Genomic DNA, 16,384 nt, shown 5'->3' with positions numbered 1-16,384 from the left:
AGAGTTACAACACCGAGTCAGCTGATCAGTCTGTTTGAAACAGTTTTTATCAACTTTTCCATCATTTCCAGATTTTACATTTGTTTTTGAAGAACGGGTTCACACAGTCAGGTGTCCATAGTAACAGTGAAAGAGGTTTTCCTCGCTGTAATCGTTCATACTGGATATTAAAAGATCCTTCAAATGTGCTTTAATGGAAGTGATGGAGGATAAAATCCACAGTGTGTCCACACAGTCATTTAAAAGTCTGTGTGAAGCTTCTATTCAGTTTCAGCAGTCTGAGTTCGTCATATCAAGTGGATATCTGACACATTTACAGTCTTTTTAGCATCAAATTCCCTCTTTGTGTAAAAAAAAAAAAAAAAATTTTTCCTGTATTTCAAAAATACATGAAAATGTCAAAACTACAAAAATATACAGTGAATTTACATGTCTAATGTAAAGTAACATGAAAAATATGCAGCTCATTACTTTATGATCTTAAGACAATTGGTGCAACTATAAACCTGATTATCTGTTTTTTGTTATATTCTTTAAAAAAAAAAGTAAAATAAAATGTTTTATTGATGGTATAGAATTTTACTACATTAAATATAGAAGATTTTTACATAAAGTTATGTACTCAACTCAATTCATAATACATTTCTGTCATTTCAAGCCTGATTATTTGCATAATAGCAGTATAACTACTTTTTTATTGGAAATTTAATAGTTTTAATTTTATAGGTAGAAATACCCTTATTTATCATTAAAAAGCCAAAAAAAACCCACAATTTTATGTAAAATTAAAAATATACATTTTATTTTAATTACAGAATATTACTGTATTTTTATGAGATGGTTATTTTACTGTTGTTATAACAATAAAGTTGCTCTGTATGTTGCTGGAGTTTTCTTCTCTCAGTGCAGTTTGGAAGCAGGTGAAGTTAATAAAACCCAGATTCTGTTCCAGCTGCCAGAACTGTGTAACAGTGTATAATAACAAAAAGAGGAACTTTGGCACTAAAAAGACTGTAACGTTGAAAGATATCTACTGGATTTGACTCATTTGGACGCTGAAGCTTCATATTAGCTTCAGATAAACTTTAAATACATGTTTGGTTTTTACATTGTAAGGTCATTATGAAGGGATCTTCTAATGGTCAGTATGAACAGGAGGAATGATTACAGCAAGAAAAACAGCTTTAATGTTCATTTGATGACTGATGGTTTAAGACATACATGAAAACACTGAACTCGTCCTTTTACATTAAAAATAAAAACTCCATATTCATCTGAGAGTTTTCTTTGAGATCGATGAACCTCGTTCATCAGTTATAGGAACAAATCAGGAACCGTCAGTCACGCCGTCAGTAATCACATGTTTGTGACATCACTTCCTGTCGTTCTGCTCGATGAGGAGAGACTTCGCTTCGTTCTGCCACTCCAGCACCCCGTCGAGAGGAGTACGTCCCTCCTGACACACACACACACATTTACAATCACACATTTTAATACGTTCATACTGATCAGAAGATATTTAATCCTCCTGGTGTGTGTGTGTGTGTGTGTGTGTGTGTGTGTGTGTGTGTGTGTGTTACCTGGTTGTATAGTGTGTGGGTGTGTGTGTGTGTTACCTGGTTGGTGGTGTGTGTGTGTGTTACCTGGTTGATGGTGTGTGTGTTTGTGTGTGTGTTACCTGGTTGGTGGTGTGTGTGTGTGTTACCTGGTTGATGGTGTGTGTGTGTGTGTGTGTGTGTGTTACCTGGTTGGTGGTGTGTGTGTGTGTGTGTGTGTGTGTGTGTGTGTGTGTTACCTGGTTGGTGGTGTGTGTGTGTGTTACCTGGTTGATGGTGTGTGTGTGTGTGTGTGTTACCTGGTTGGTGGTGTGTGTGTGTGTGTGTGTTACCTGGTTGGTGGTGTGTGTGTGTTACCTGGTTGGTGGTGTGTGTGTGTGTGTGTGTTACCTGGTTGGTGGTGTGTGTGTGTTACCTGGTTGATGGTGTGTGTGTGTGTGTGTGTGTTACCTGGTTGGTGGTGTGTGTGTGTGTTACCTGGTTGGTGGTGTGTGTGTGTTACCTGGTTGATGGTGTGTGTGTGTGTGTGTGTGTTACCTGGTTGGTGGTGTGTGTGTGTTACCTGGTTGATGGTGTGTGTGTGTTACCTGGTTGGTGGTGTGTGTGTGTGTTACCTGGTTGGTGGTGTGTGTGTGTTACCTGGTTGATGGTGTGTGTGTGTGTGTGTGTGTTACCTGGTTGGTGGTGTGTGTGTGTTACCTGGTTGATGGTGTGTGTGTGTGTTACCTGGTTGGTGGTGTGTGTGTGTGTGTGTGTTACCTGGTTGGTGGTGTGTGTGTGTGTGTTACCTGGTTGGTGGTGTGTGTGTGTGTGTTACCTGGTTGGTGGTGTGTGTGTGTTACCTGGTTGGTGGTGTGTGTTACCTGGTTGGTGGTGTGTGTGTGTGTGTGTGTTACCTGGTTGGTGGTGTGTGTGTGTGTGTTACCTGGTTGGTGGTGTGTGTGTGTGTGTTACCTGGTTGGTGGTGTGTGTGTGTGTGTGTGTGTTACCTGGTTGGTGGTGTGTGTGTGTGTTACCTGGTTGGTGGTGTGTGTGTGTGTGTGTTACCTGGTTGGTGGTGTGTGTGTGTGTGTGTGTTACCTGGTTGGTGGTGTGTGTGTGTGTGTTACCTGGTTGGTGGTGTGTGTGTGTGTTACCTGGTTGGTGGTGTGTGTGTGTGTTACCTGGTTGGTGGTGTGTGTGTGTGTGTGTGTGTTACCTGGTTGGTGGTGTGTGTGTGTGTGTGTGTTACCTGGTTGGTGGTGTGTGTGTGTGTTACCTGGTTGGTGGTGTGTGTGTGTGTGTGTGTTACCTGGTTGGTGGTGTGTGTGTGTGTGTGTGTGTTACCTGGTTGGTGGTGTGTGTGTGTGTTACCTGGTTGGTGGTGTGTGTGTTGGCTCCGTGCAGCAGCAGCAGCTGGATGATTTTGAACCTGTTGAGTCGAACAGCGTCGTGAAGCGGAGAATCTCCCTCCTGAAACACGACAAACACACTTTAAATCTGCTTCATACGTTTTATTATTATGACTATTTGACATCAGTCTGAACTTTTTGATTCTACAAAGCGTCTTTAAAATTAACCCAGATCTGTTGTCATAGCAACAACTCCTTAAACCCAAACCTGCAGACGTGTCAGCTGATCAGGACGTTTAGTCTGAACCCAAACATGAACTCAGATACACGTCTCACTTCCTCAGATTTATAATGAAAGAATCTTGATATAATTATGATTGTAGATGAGAACATGCAGGTTATTGATAAATCATTATGATCTATTGGTGTAACTATCACAGCTTAACTTTTATAATGAACAGTTATTGATACTCAAGTTTTCTTGCAGTAAACAGGAATTTAAATGCAGTTTGAGAGACTCTGACTATTAAAGGATTATTAAATGATTAACTGCAGAAGTCACTTTACTGAAATTGTTTATCTATGTGAGAAAGGCTCATAGGACAGGACTGTATGCCAGTCAAACAGAGAGCCCGCCCCCTGAGGCCCAGAAGGCTGCCGTCAGTCCTGACAGGTTTACGACTGAAAACTGCTCCACATGCCTGCGTCTCTGACTTAAAGTAAGTGTGATGCCCAGAGTAGTGATGGTTGTGGTAATAACTTTATATCATATTGATTAGTTGTTCAGTTACATGGCATTCTACAGATATAACTAATTATATTTCTACTTTATATCTCAACATCACTGTTCTTCATCTTTTATTCAAGCTTCCTGTTTCTCTTTAGTCACTTTAAGTGATGCTGTCACTTAAACAGATGAAGTATTCCTGTCGATGGAGTTTATATTACACATGCTCAGCTAACTACATGTTACAGTTGTTGCATGTGAAGCCCAGTAGAGGGCAGCAAACACCACACAAGACCAAGCAAACGTTCTAGAGCTGAGTGAGACCAGTGAAACTGGTATTGAGCTTTTTTATGCTGTTAATGTGTTCTTATTTCTCTGTTTCAGATACACACACAGTCGTATTATTTATTACTACAAACATATCTCTGTCTACTGTGCTGCATTATTAAGAGTTGCTGAATGAAACACTGGAAGGAAGATCCAACTGCCATTTAATTTACCAAATAACTCAATTATTAATAATGAAATTAAACATACTTCAGTTTTTAAAAAGGTTTCATTGTGTGTGATGAAAGTGTGGAAACTAAATAACAGCAGGGACACACAAAACCCCATAAAACCAGACGTATGTTCCCAACACACCTGCCTCATGGAACAACAATCACATGACCAGCACTCAGCCAATCATATGAATGCTGTTTATAGTGTGTGTGTGTGTGTGTGTGTGTGTGTGTGTGCGCGTGTGTGTGTGTGTGTGTGTGACCCACCTTGTCCTGTGTGTTGACTTCAGCTCCGCAGTGAATCAGATGTTCAACACAGTCCAAGTGTCCGGTCCTCACAGAGACATGAAGAGGAGTGCTGTCCAGCTGATACACAGTATGAAGAGATGCTCTAATCTATCACATACTCAGTCTACATGCTTCTAATATATATTGATTGGCTGATTGATTTGTTTATATATTACTTATACATATGGTTTGATAAGACACTGGATAATAAGCAGGACGGTCACATGACAAATAATAATGAACACTTTCACAGATTGAAGAGGAGTTTCAGGATATATCAGTTAGTATAACTAATGTCAAATATCAAATATTCATCTCCTCATTTACATGAACTAATGTTGAGATTTATTTTAAAACATTAAAGATAATTTTGTAATGTTTGTAATATGTTTTTTGGGCACTTAAAATAGATTAAAGAAAATATGTCAATGCAGGAAGAATCATCTTATTACATGATGTATTTTTATTGGAATGGTTTTAGATGTCAGTATTTATTTTAATAAATATAGTACTGACTGTAGTAGACGTAGTAGTGTTAGTAGTGTTAGTAGTGTTACCTTGTCAGTTGCAGTAATGTCTGCTCCGTGATTCAACACAAGCTGGAGTACAGACAGATTTCCTCCTCGGCAGGCAGAGTGGACGCAGGTGGACCAGAGCTGGACAGAACGGGAACGTTAGAGCTGCTTCTACCAGTAAATACAACTGGTTCTACCAGTGAGTATAACTGGTTCTACCAGTGAGTAGAACTGGTTCTACCAGTGAATACAACTGGTTCTACCAGTAAATACAACTGGTTCTACCAGTGAATACAACTGGTTCTACCAGTGAGTATAACTGGTTCTACCAGTGAATAAAACTGGTTCTACCAGTGAGTAGAACTGGTTCTACCAGTGAATACAACTGGTTCTACCAGTGAGTAGTACTGGTTCTACCAGTGAATAAAACTGGTTCTACCAGTGAGTAGAACTGGTTCTACCAGTGAATAAAACCGGTTCTACCAGTGAGTAGAACCAGTTGTAGAGCAGAGACACAGAGATAACACAGATAATAAAGTGTGCACCTTGTCTCTGCTGTGGATGTTCGCTCCGGCCTCCAGCAGTTTGGTGACGACCTCTGTGTGACCTTTGGAGCACGCTCTGTGGAGACCTGTTCGCTCAAACTGCACACACACATTAATCCAGAACCTGCTGTCAGATTAAATAGTTTCTTTCTGTGATTAAAAGGCTTCATTTATCAAAGTTAACGTGTTGTTGAAGACTCACAGAGTCGCAGGTGTTGACGTCTCCACCTGTGGACAGGTACCTGTCAATCACCTGCAGCTGCTTCTGATCACAGGCCTTCAGGAAATCCTCCTCGTCCACGTAGTATGGCTGAGACAGAAGAGACGCTGTAACTGATCACCTGCTCAGGTGCACTGAATGAAGTTTAACACAGAGTCTAATTCATGTCTGCAGTGCTGACGTACAGCGTGCAGATCTCTTCTTCTTCTATTGTTTTGTTGTTCACTTCTTTTAAATGAGAAAAATCACATTTGCATCAACAGTGAATTTCTCTTAAACATTTTAATTATGTTTGGTAAAAGTATTTGTTTGAAACTTTAAATAAATCTCCAGACATGATGAACTTTAACCTGTTTGACACCATTCAAACGTCAAAACAATCAGCTCGTTAATGAATTGATCAGAATCACTTTCCTTATATGCATCTTTTCTACTTAAAAAATTCAAAATATTTAAGGTTTTGTCCCCGACATTTTCTGATGTAAGTGAATGAATGAATGAATGAACGAGCCTCAGAGCGACAGGAGATCCATCTGCACTGATGTTAAATGAGAAAAGTTTCAGGAGCAAAGCAGAAAAAGGTAGAAAATCATATTACTGCCTCTCCCACATTTCTGACACTACAGACACATATTTTACAACAAACAGGCAGCAAACACACTAATTACAAACATTTCAACTGTACCTCTGATTTCATCCCCTTTCATTGTTTAAACAGATAGTTTCTTACTCTTCCAACTATCCTTCATATAACAAGTTCAGCCAGTGTTGCAGTTAAAGTCAAGCTATTTAAAAAGCAGCACAGCTTTGTCACAGTTTAGTTAAAGCTTTTCAGCAGTCAGCAATCTCACTGCAACTTCTTCTGAAATTCATTCTCTAGTTTATTATTTTCTTGTTTCCTTCATTTGTTGTTTTTTGTATATTTTTGAGTTTTTGCTGCTGGTGAAACTGAAGCTTTGTAAATTTGTTTCAATAAAGAAAACAAAGCCGTCGAGGTGTGTGAGGGTCGTACCACTGAGCGGACAGCAGGGGGAGCAGCAGCTGATTTCCTGACTGCAGCTTTCTGCTCTCTCTTGGTCTTCCTCAGCAGCAGAAGGTTCTGCAGGTCGTCTGGTGTCTCCAGGAGGAGACGGCCCGCTTTGTCCGTCTGAACGAGGACAGAAAGACAGAAACTGCTTCACATGGAAATAAAGATCAAAATGAACCTCTGTAGTACTGTTACTGCAACTGCAGTTAGTCCTAATACTACAAGAGGAGGATGTGCACAGCTGGCAGGTAGAAACGACGTCCTGACAGATTTTTAGGGTTCAGAAATAAATCAACAGTAAAATGTTTAATTACAGGTGTAACGAGCTGATTATCCCTGAAACTCTAAACACACTGACACATCCTGACAAACTGATCACCTCAACATGGATCAAAAGTTCGGGGACGTCTCCAGTTTGGAGAAAAAGACTAAATGTCAACAGATATCAGCCAATGAAACGACAACTTCCTCTCACCTTGAGGCTGATTGGACGTTCAGAGTCGCTGTTTCTGCTGGAGTTCAGAGCGTCCTGCTTCTCCTGAGAGACAGACGACTCGTAGCCTCCGTCCTCCACCTGCTGGAGACACAGACTGCTGATTGGTCTGTTGTCCCCTCCACCTCATGATGTCACAAAACAAGGTCAAAGACGAGTGGTTAAAGGAAGAAGGACAGAGTCGGAGCATCTAAAGCAGTGGTTCCCAACCTGGGGGTCAGGACCCCCGAAAGGGGCCGCTGGGTTAGTCAAAAGGGTCGCGAGATGATTGGACAGGATACAGAATAAAAACATATTTTTGACACAAAATTGTGATTTTTTTCAAGCTTTCTTCTAATTATTGCTTTATTTCTTGTGGATTTCTGTATTTTACCAACTCAAGCCTCTAAACATTATTCAAATAAAACAAAATAAAATCTCTTTTTAGAGCTGCAACGTTAGTCGATTAATCGATTAGTCGATCAACAGAAGATTAATCAGCAACTATTTTGATAATGAAATAATCGTTTTAGTCATTTTTTAAGCAAAGTGAACTAAACTCTATCTTTGGACTGTTAGTCAGACACAACCAGACATTTGAAGATGTAACCTTGGACTGTGGGGAACTTTAACCGATATTTTTCACTATTTTCTGACATTTTATGGATAAAATGTCAGAAAACCGATGAATCTAGAAAATAATCAGTAACTTAAGTGGTAGACAATGCAACATGTGAGGAGAGGTCCCAGGTAGACTTTTTTTTATTTTAAGGGGTCACTGGCCAAAAAGGTTGGCAACCACTGGTCTAAAGGGTTAAAAATTAAAAGAATTGCAGGGTGTGATGACACTGAGAGAAAAACAAAAGGAGAATAAATAAAGAGTTTAAAGAGGAAAGAAGCAGCCCAGCCATCGGATGACGGAGAGACATGAACGCACGTCTAACGTACAGCGTCATCTACATGAATTACTGCTCTGGTAAAGATTGTTTAAACACCCCACTAATAAAGTTCAAAGCACAAGATTGAAACCTGCTATAAAATGATTGAAACACAACAACTCTATAAACATGATGTTTTCTCTTGTTGAAGAGTTGTTGACTTCAGTTGTTGTTGTAAACACACAACTACGATGGACAGTTTCAGCTTTGAGCAAACACAAAATGCAGACTTTTCACAAGTCAAACTGTTACCTTTATTTGTTTTAAAGATTAAACAAATTAATTCCCCATAAGTCAGTTTGGTTGTTCTGTTACATTCCAAACATTGATCTAAAATAAGCAGCAAATAGACGGTGTGAGAATCGAGATTTGTTTTTGAGGCTGATTGGTCTGTTGATTCATCTATAAACAACTCACGGCAAAGTTGTGCAAAATATGCACAGAAGTAAAGGTTCTGGTAATTATAGTGTATTTATGTGATATAGGCAAAGAAATTAATATAAAATAAATTAAATATGTGTGCGAGGTCAATTGATATTTACAAGATTGTTTATGTTTTTTTGTTTTAAGTATTTCCTTCTGTTAACTGTTTTATATTGATTATATTGGTTATCAAGGACCCCACAATTTATTTATTTATTTATTTAAGTTCACTTAACAGGTTAATTTGTTTATAATCCAAGATGTACTGATCTAAAATGTTTTTCCAGGATCAAGTATTCATAATTTAGTATTTTATGCAGTATTTATGTTTGTTGATGCGCTGCCACCAGGTTGTGTCTTGGAGTAAGTCAACGAGTTTTGAAGCAGAAGTAGTAGAAGAAGAACAACTTCCTCTGTTGTTGTTGTACGTTGCAGTCGTTAGTGCAAGCCCGCGGACTGTAAGCAACATATACTATAATAATGTGTCAGAAACAGAACGTGTGATGATAACTGGAGCTTTATTTCCTGCAGTCTGATGTCTGATGGAACAGACTCTTTGTTTCATTGTTTCATTTCAGAGTCTAAAAGAGGAAACGACAGCAGTAACAGAACAGAGATAATAATACGGAGCGCTCTGGACCTGACCTCTGACCTCCTGTCTCATATGAAACTTTATTAGCAGCTTAAAGAGGAACAACCTCAGGTTCACCTGTGTGTGTGTTGAACATGACCTTCTCTGGTGTCATTTTATTGGCCAATCACCTCCCAACAGGGAGGGGTCAAAGGTCAGCTGAGGCATGGTCAGATTAACCCCCTGTTGGACCCTTGCTGACCCCCCACTACACTGCACATGGTAGTACTCTAGACCTGAAATCATTAGAGGATTAATCAATTAGTCACTGATAGAAAATTTATTGGCAGCAAATGTGATAATGTATTAATCATTTAAGTCATTATTTAACAGAAAAATGTCAAATCTTCTCTGGTAGCAGCTTCTCACATGTGAGTATTTGCTAGTTTTCCAGTTTTCTATGATAATAAACTCAACATCTTTGTGACAAAACATCTGAATATGTTCATTTGGGTGTCAGGGAATAATGATTGACATTTTATAAACTGATCAATCAATGGATTATTAACCTCTAAACGCATAATTAGTCCCCATACCAAACCTCTGAACCACAAATGTATCATTTATAAATACTTTACTGGTCATTAATTAATGGGTGATCAATCCTTGATGAAGCTTTCACAGAGCAGAGAGACTTTATTCTATTTATTTATGAAGAAAAACACACAGTTACACTTCACTGTATTACGGTTCTATGTTGTCTAAAACAACCATCATAATGATTTCAATGAATGTTATTGAATGCAAACATTTTTAAAAGGTGATTTTTTGAGTTTTTTTTAATAAACATGGGTCAGTTTAACCTCCTTTATGTACAAAAAGTTGAAATATTTCCAGTGTTGCTTCTTCTGGATCACTTTAGGAACAGTCGTAACATTACAGTGTAAAAGAAAAGTTTTTACTGCTCTCAAATGTTAAAATGGGTCAACAGACTGTGAAGGTTAAAGATAATAATATAAATAATAACAGTCCTCCTATGATGGAATAAAACCAGCTGAAACTATTAAAGTCTTCAAACAGTCAGAAGATGCGTCAGAGATCTGCTGTTCGTTAATCACAAACAGCTCATTAATTATTGTTTATGAGGACACAAATGTTGATATTCTTCTGAGCAATGATAAGGAAAGAAAGAAAACAAGGTGAAGACAGATGACACAAAAACATGAAAAAAGACATCAGAGACATTCAGATAGAGCGTTACCATGACGGCGACAGGTGGGCTGGTGCCAATCGTTAACCTACTTCTGATGTCACTTTATTACCCACCAATCACATGTCCGAGGTCAGAGGTCAGACAGTTTAATGACAACACACACACATGCACACACATTCACACATAGAGTCGTGTTTCCTTCACTTCAGAGGACATGACATTAACTTACATTCATGCGACTTACTTTAACCTTAAACCTTAACATTTAATCCTAATGTTGACTTTTATCCTCAAAAGGGAGGCGAGTCAAGAAAAAGGGGTAAACACACATAAGTCCCCACAACGTCAGTAATACAAGTACACACACACACACACACACTCAGGCAGCTGCAGCTAAAATATTCAGAAATGAAATAGCTTAAAATAAAATATAACAAAATGAAAAATTTCACTATAAAGTTCAATAAAAGCAGCAGCTCATTGATCAACCTTCTCTGAGACAAAATATTATCTACAACATCTTTCATATAAATCACTTCCTCCAGGAAACTGCGATTTTGCGATCGCAATAATTAACGTGCATTCAAAACATTTTTTACTAAATTACACTTTTCAACATGAAATGTCCAAATCAGCAGCTGCTTGTGGTTTGGACCAATCGTGGCGTTTGGTAACTGACGACAAATCTCACCTGCCGACAAACATGATGCCATAGATGAGCAAAACAATTCCCAAATGTTCCCAAATGAGGTTTGATTCAGTGAGTCAGGAGACATAATCTGCCGCAAACATAAACATCAAACTAGATTTATTTTAATAACATTATTGACGATTTTATTTGCTGCTAATGTTGAGCTGAAAGTTTATTTATTAAAGGTTATAAATGGAACTCAAGTACAGTATTTATTATTTATTATAGAACTTTGAGTCCTCATGGTTCTCATGTTCAGAGTATACATTAAACAGAGCTGAAATATAGTTGTTTCTGTGATCTGCAGTCATTACATATGACTCTTCACTGGTAGCAGTTTAAATAAATTACATTATTTTACTTTGCTTGCAATTTTTCACAATTCCTGCGATTTTACCACAAAAGGAAACATAAAACATCACAAATTGTATCACAAGTTTAGAGAAAAGCTGCTGCAAAATCAAACATTTTTGGCTGCAATAATCACAAAAAACAGTGAAATCCTGGAGAGAGTGGATAAATAAATGCGATAATATGAAAAATAAATATAAAAAGTAAAATCTATAAACATTACAAAACAGACAAAAGAGAAAGACTAAAGTCAAGAGAGAAGATGAAATCAAAAAGAATGAAATCAGACCAGAACTTCGGCCGCAGCTGCCATCTTTAACTGTTTTGAAAAAAAAGAAAAGAAAAGACGTTGTTATGTCTTCCTACCAGCATCATGTCGTCGTCTTCATCCTCGTCTTCATCGTCCCAGCAGGAGTTCAGCTCACATCTGACAAGAAAAAACAACAAGGAACGAGTTTCAAACAGCCTTTAACCAGTAAGTTTACACTCAGAGTTTGATGAAACATCACTTTATCTGATTGCTGTTCTTATTATTTTACAGCTTTTCCTCTGTTTTTATCACATCAATTTATTATATTCTCATGTCTTTTTAGTGTTTTTGTGTTACGATTCTCTTTTCAGCAAAGTTCTTGAACACCATAAAGTCACAGAGAGAAAAACTCTTCACGTGGAGCAAACACAAAGACTCATCACTTGTATTCTCTTTATTACTAATTAATAAAGTCAGTACAGGTGATTTGTTTCCCGTCCAACTCTTATGGGACAATAAAAATCCAAACTGAACTTTGGATTACAAAAGTGCTTCACAATTAACACAAAATATCAAAGATGCAGGAGATAAAAACACAGACAAAAAATCACAGCAAAGTTCAGTTGAGAGAAAAAAGTCAATTATCAGTTCAGTTATTCCAGCGTTTAGATCCAGTGAATCTTCTTTCATCTGTCTCTTCTAGAGACAGTTTAAGATGCTGTGAATAGTTTACAGCGGCTCCACATTTAGTCGACTGTCTGTAAACCAAGCAGCTGTCGGAGGTCACTGATCACTGCAGCAATAAATGTTTTTAAGAACCAAATTTGTGGAACAAACATGTAACTTCTGTTCCTCTAAGAAACATTTGAAGAACTTTATATCTTGTTCAGTGTTTCCAGTTAAACCAGCAGTCAGGTGTCTGTAATCATTCATATTAGAAGATCCTTCAAATGTGCTTTCAATGGAAGTGATGGAGGCCAAAATCCACAGTGTGTCCACACAGTCATTTAAAAGTGTGTGTGAAGCTTATATTCAGCTTCAGCAGTCTGAGTTAGTCATATCAAGTGGATATCTGACACATTTACAGTCTTTATAGCATCAAATTCCCTCTTTGTGTTTCCTCGGACAGTGTTTCCCTGTTGAGCTGCAGGTGGAAGTATAGTAACAAAAAGAGGGACTTTGGCACTAAAAAGACTGTAATGTTGAAAGATATCTACTTGATTTGACTCATTTGGACACTGAAGCTTCATATTAGCTTCAGATAAACTTTTAAATACATTTTTGCACAGAAGGAGGACTGTGGATTTTGTCCCCCATCACTTCCATTGTAAGGTCATTATGAAGGGATGAATTTCAAACTGTGCAGTCATGAGCTTTTAAAAATGTTCCTGCTGTGATTCAAAGTCAGAGCAGCTTCAACACACAGAGAAACAATAAGAATCATCAGCACTAATCAATAATCAGTAATGAATGTTTTCTATCAAGAGCAGCTCACCTCTGCAGCTCCATGTCAGTGTTCACAGCAGCGGAAGAAGAAGAAAAGATGAAAGATGGACGCCCCTCGCTTCTGTTCTGTCTTCTGTGGAGATGCTTCAACCTCCTAATATAGACACACACACACACACACACACACACATACACACACACACCACAAACACACACGTGTTTTTGTCAGGAGGAAGTGTTGACCTTTGACCGTGCTGGTTGAACTTGCAGGAGACGGCTGCTGACCTCGTCTGACCTTCAGCAACCAGAGAAGAAGAAGTGCTTTAGTTTTATTAGTGGCAGTAATCACAGTGACTGACTTTTTTTTTTTGATTATTGTAGCCAAAAATGTGTAACTCTAACCTCCATGACATCATGTTGGCAGGTGAGATTTGTCCATCTTCCACCTGAATGACGTCAGTTACCACCACACCAAACGCCACAATTGGTGCAAACCACAAGCGCCTGTTGATTTGGACGTTTCATGTGGAAAAGTTGCAGTAATTTAGCAAAATTATGGCTCTTGCAAATATTGCAGAGATTTCTTTTGAACTACTGCGATCGCAAAATTGCAGTTTCCTGGAGGAACCGGAGAGGGTTGTGTAATTTCGTAGTATATAGGAAATGTGCTAATTATAGTTTTGACACACACAATTACAGTTTAAGAGTCAAGAGTTAAAAGTAATAAGTACGTATGAACTCAAATAGAATGAACCAGCACTTACCCACTAAACCAACCATGTTTTTTTTTTTTTTTAATACTGACTACCAAACCGCATCACCCTCTCTGTAAAGTCTCCTAAAAATGACTCAATAAATACCTGAAAATTAACTGTTTGTAATGTTTCTCTCAGCAAGTTTACTACTTGGGAGAATTTGCCTTTTCATTACACAAGGAGAACAACTGTTGAAGTGGAAACATTTTAAGATCTCATCTTTGCATCTCAGTCAAACTCTTTATGGAAATGAACCATCTGCAGGTGAGAGGAAAATCCACAGCCACACTGAGAACACACAGCTAAAGCACACTACAGGGTGTGTACAAGTAGTCTCAGGTCTGAAGTTGGGTCTACTGGAGGGGGGGGGCACAGCAAGCGTAGCACTCAGACTAGTAGCCAGATTAGATGCCGTAGCCCTGGACTCCACTGAGTCAGTGAAACAGCAGTTTTCCATGTTTTTTGAAGGGCTAGGCAAAATGGAAGTGGAATACAAGATTGAACTCATGTCAGATGCAAAACTGTTTTCCCTGATGACTCCAAGAAGAATCCCTCTTCCACTTTTGCCCTACATGAAGCAGAAACTGGCTCGCATGGAAGACCTGGGTGTAATCTCAAAGGATGAACAACCCACAGACAAAAAAAACAACAACAACGAATAACCCAACAAACTATAGTCTATATATTCTAAAAAAGTGTTTTTTTTTGTTTTTCATTCTGACATCTTATAAAGTGCTTTTTCTCTCCCTATGGATAGTAGTATTGCAAATTGCATACATGTAATCAAAACTTGAACAATGCATTGAAAACATTGAATATGTAAATCACTCATTCAGTAAGTATTGTCATGTTTATCCAATTGCAAACTAGATTATAATATAACTGAATCCCCAATTGTGTAGCTACAGTGTAGAATGAAAGGAAACAACAAACAACATCCTGGCTGCCTGAAGTGTTTGGAGGCAAATCAACACGTTTCTACCAGAGCGCTGTGGATGAGGCCTTAAGGAGTCCGCTTCCACCTGGGTCTTTCACTGCAGACCAATCAGACTATCTTACGAGGTCTGCTGACACAGACAGGAAGTAGCTCACAGACCAAACAGAAAACAGTCAAGTACATCAAGAAGAAGATCAGTGATAATCTGTCTGCAGAAAGAAGTATCAGTCTGTTCCACTGTCTGAATGAACTGAATGATTGTTCTCTAGTGGAGGAGATCCAAAAGTACCTGAGATCAGGAAGTCTCTCCACGGATAAACTGTCTCCTGCTCAGTGGTCAGCTCTGGGCGTCATCTTACTGTCATCGGAAAGAAAACTGGATGTGTTTGACCTGAAGAAATACTCTGCTTCAGAGGAGACTCTTCTGAGGCTGCTGCCAGTGGTCAAAGCCTCCAACAAAGCTCTGTAAGACAATGAATAATTAATACATATATGAATTTATTAACTTTTTGGAAAGGACAGAATAGCATTTTCTGTTTTTCATTAATATGCAGGCTGAGTGACTGTAACCTCTCAGAGAAAAGCTGTGCAGCTCTGTCCTTGGTTCTCAGCTCGCAGTCTAGTCTGAAGGAGTTGGTTCTGAGTAACAACAACCTGCAGGATTCAGGAGTGAAGCTGCTGTCTGCTGGACTGAAGAGCTCACACTGTACACTGGAAGCTCTCAGGTCAGGATTCAGGTGTTTGTAAATGTTCACTCAGCAAATTTAGTTTGTGTGAATTTGCCTTCTAATTACAAGATGAGAACAATTGTTGAAGTGGAAACACTTTAAGATTTGAAGATGGAGATTCAAACCTAAAAAGACCTCACTGTGATAGTGACGCTCTGTTTGCCACAAAAACTGATATTTTACCAAAGTTTGTGTGTGTTTGTGTGTTGTGTGTGTGTTCAGGCCGTCAGGATGTCTGATCACAGAGGAAGGCTGTGCTTCTCTGGCCTCAGCTCTGAGTTCCAACCTCTCCCATCTGAGAGAGCTGGATCTGAGCTACAATCACCCAGGAAAGACAGGAAAAAAGCTGCTGTCGGCTGGACTGGGGGATCCACACTGGAGACTGGACACCCTCAGGTATGACAGACAAATGGACACTCTCAGTTATGGACAGACAGATTGACGCTCTCAGGTATGGACAGACAGGTAGACACTCTCGTATGGAGAGACAGGTGGACACTCTCAGGTATGGAGAGACAGGTGGACACACTCAGGTATGGACAGACAGATGGACACTCTCAGGTATGGACAGACACTGACTAACTGAGGAACTCTGCTTCATATTAAGTGGTGGATATGAGTGAAGTTGTATGAAATTGATTTTAACTTTGTCTCTTCCTCCAGGGTGGACTATGCTGTCCCCTGTTGGGTTAAAGCCTCCATCCTCCTCTGAATGAAGAAATCTGTCCACATATATATATATATACATCATCTGAACTGCAGCACTGCTCCACCTCACTGTTACTACGGCTGCTAGATGGCATGTGAAAAGCTCCTCTCCCTTTTCACTGGCTCCTGTTTCCAACATTACTAGTGTTTTTGTGTTAAATCACTAATTTCAGTCCAATGTTTCTGTAAATC

General features: G+C 38.9%; 1 protein-coding gene across 1 annotated transcript; it reads right to left on the bottom strand.

Moving 5' to 3' along the window:
• Positions 1 to 25: 25 nt before the first annotated feature.
• Positions 26 to 13,227, bottom strand: LOC137172734 (ankyrin repeat domain-containing protein 1-like). Its single transcript, XM_067577345.1, has 10 exons — positions 13,114 to 13,227; positions 11,735 to 11,795; positions 7,185 to 7,286; positions 6,695 to 6,829; positions 5,665 to 5,772; positions 5,463 to 5,561; positions 4,960 to 5,058; positions 4,382 to 4,480; positions 2,910 to 3,008; positions 26 to 1,456 (listed from the first exon to the last, which is right to left on the bottom strand). Exons 1-10 carry the CDS (start codon positions 13,125 to 13,127, stop codon positions 1,373 to 1,375), a joined length of 900 nt encoding a protein of 299 aa, XP_067433446.1. The 5' UTR covers positions 13,128 to 13,227; the 3' UTR covers positions 26 to 1,372.
• Between the last annotated feature and the right edge of the window lie 3,157 nt (positions 13,228 to 16,384).

Source organism: Thunnus thynnus, chromosome 20 (assembly GCF_963924715.1).
Source record: "Thunnus thynnus chromosome 20, fThuThy2.1, whole genome shotgun sequence".
Lineage (NCBI taxonomy): Eukaryota > Metazoa > Chordata > Actinopteri > Scombriformes > Scombridae > Thunnus > Thunnus thynnus.
This window is presented reverse-complemented; position numbering and strand designations above follow the sequence as displayed.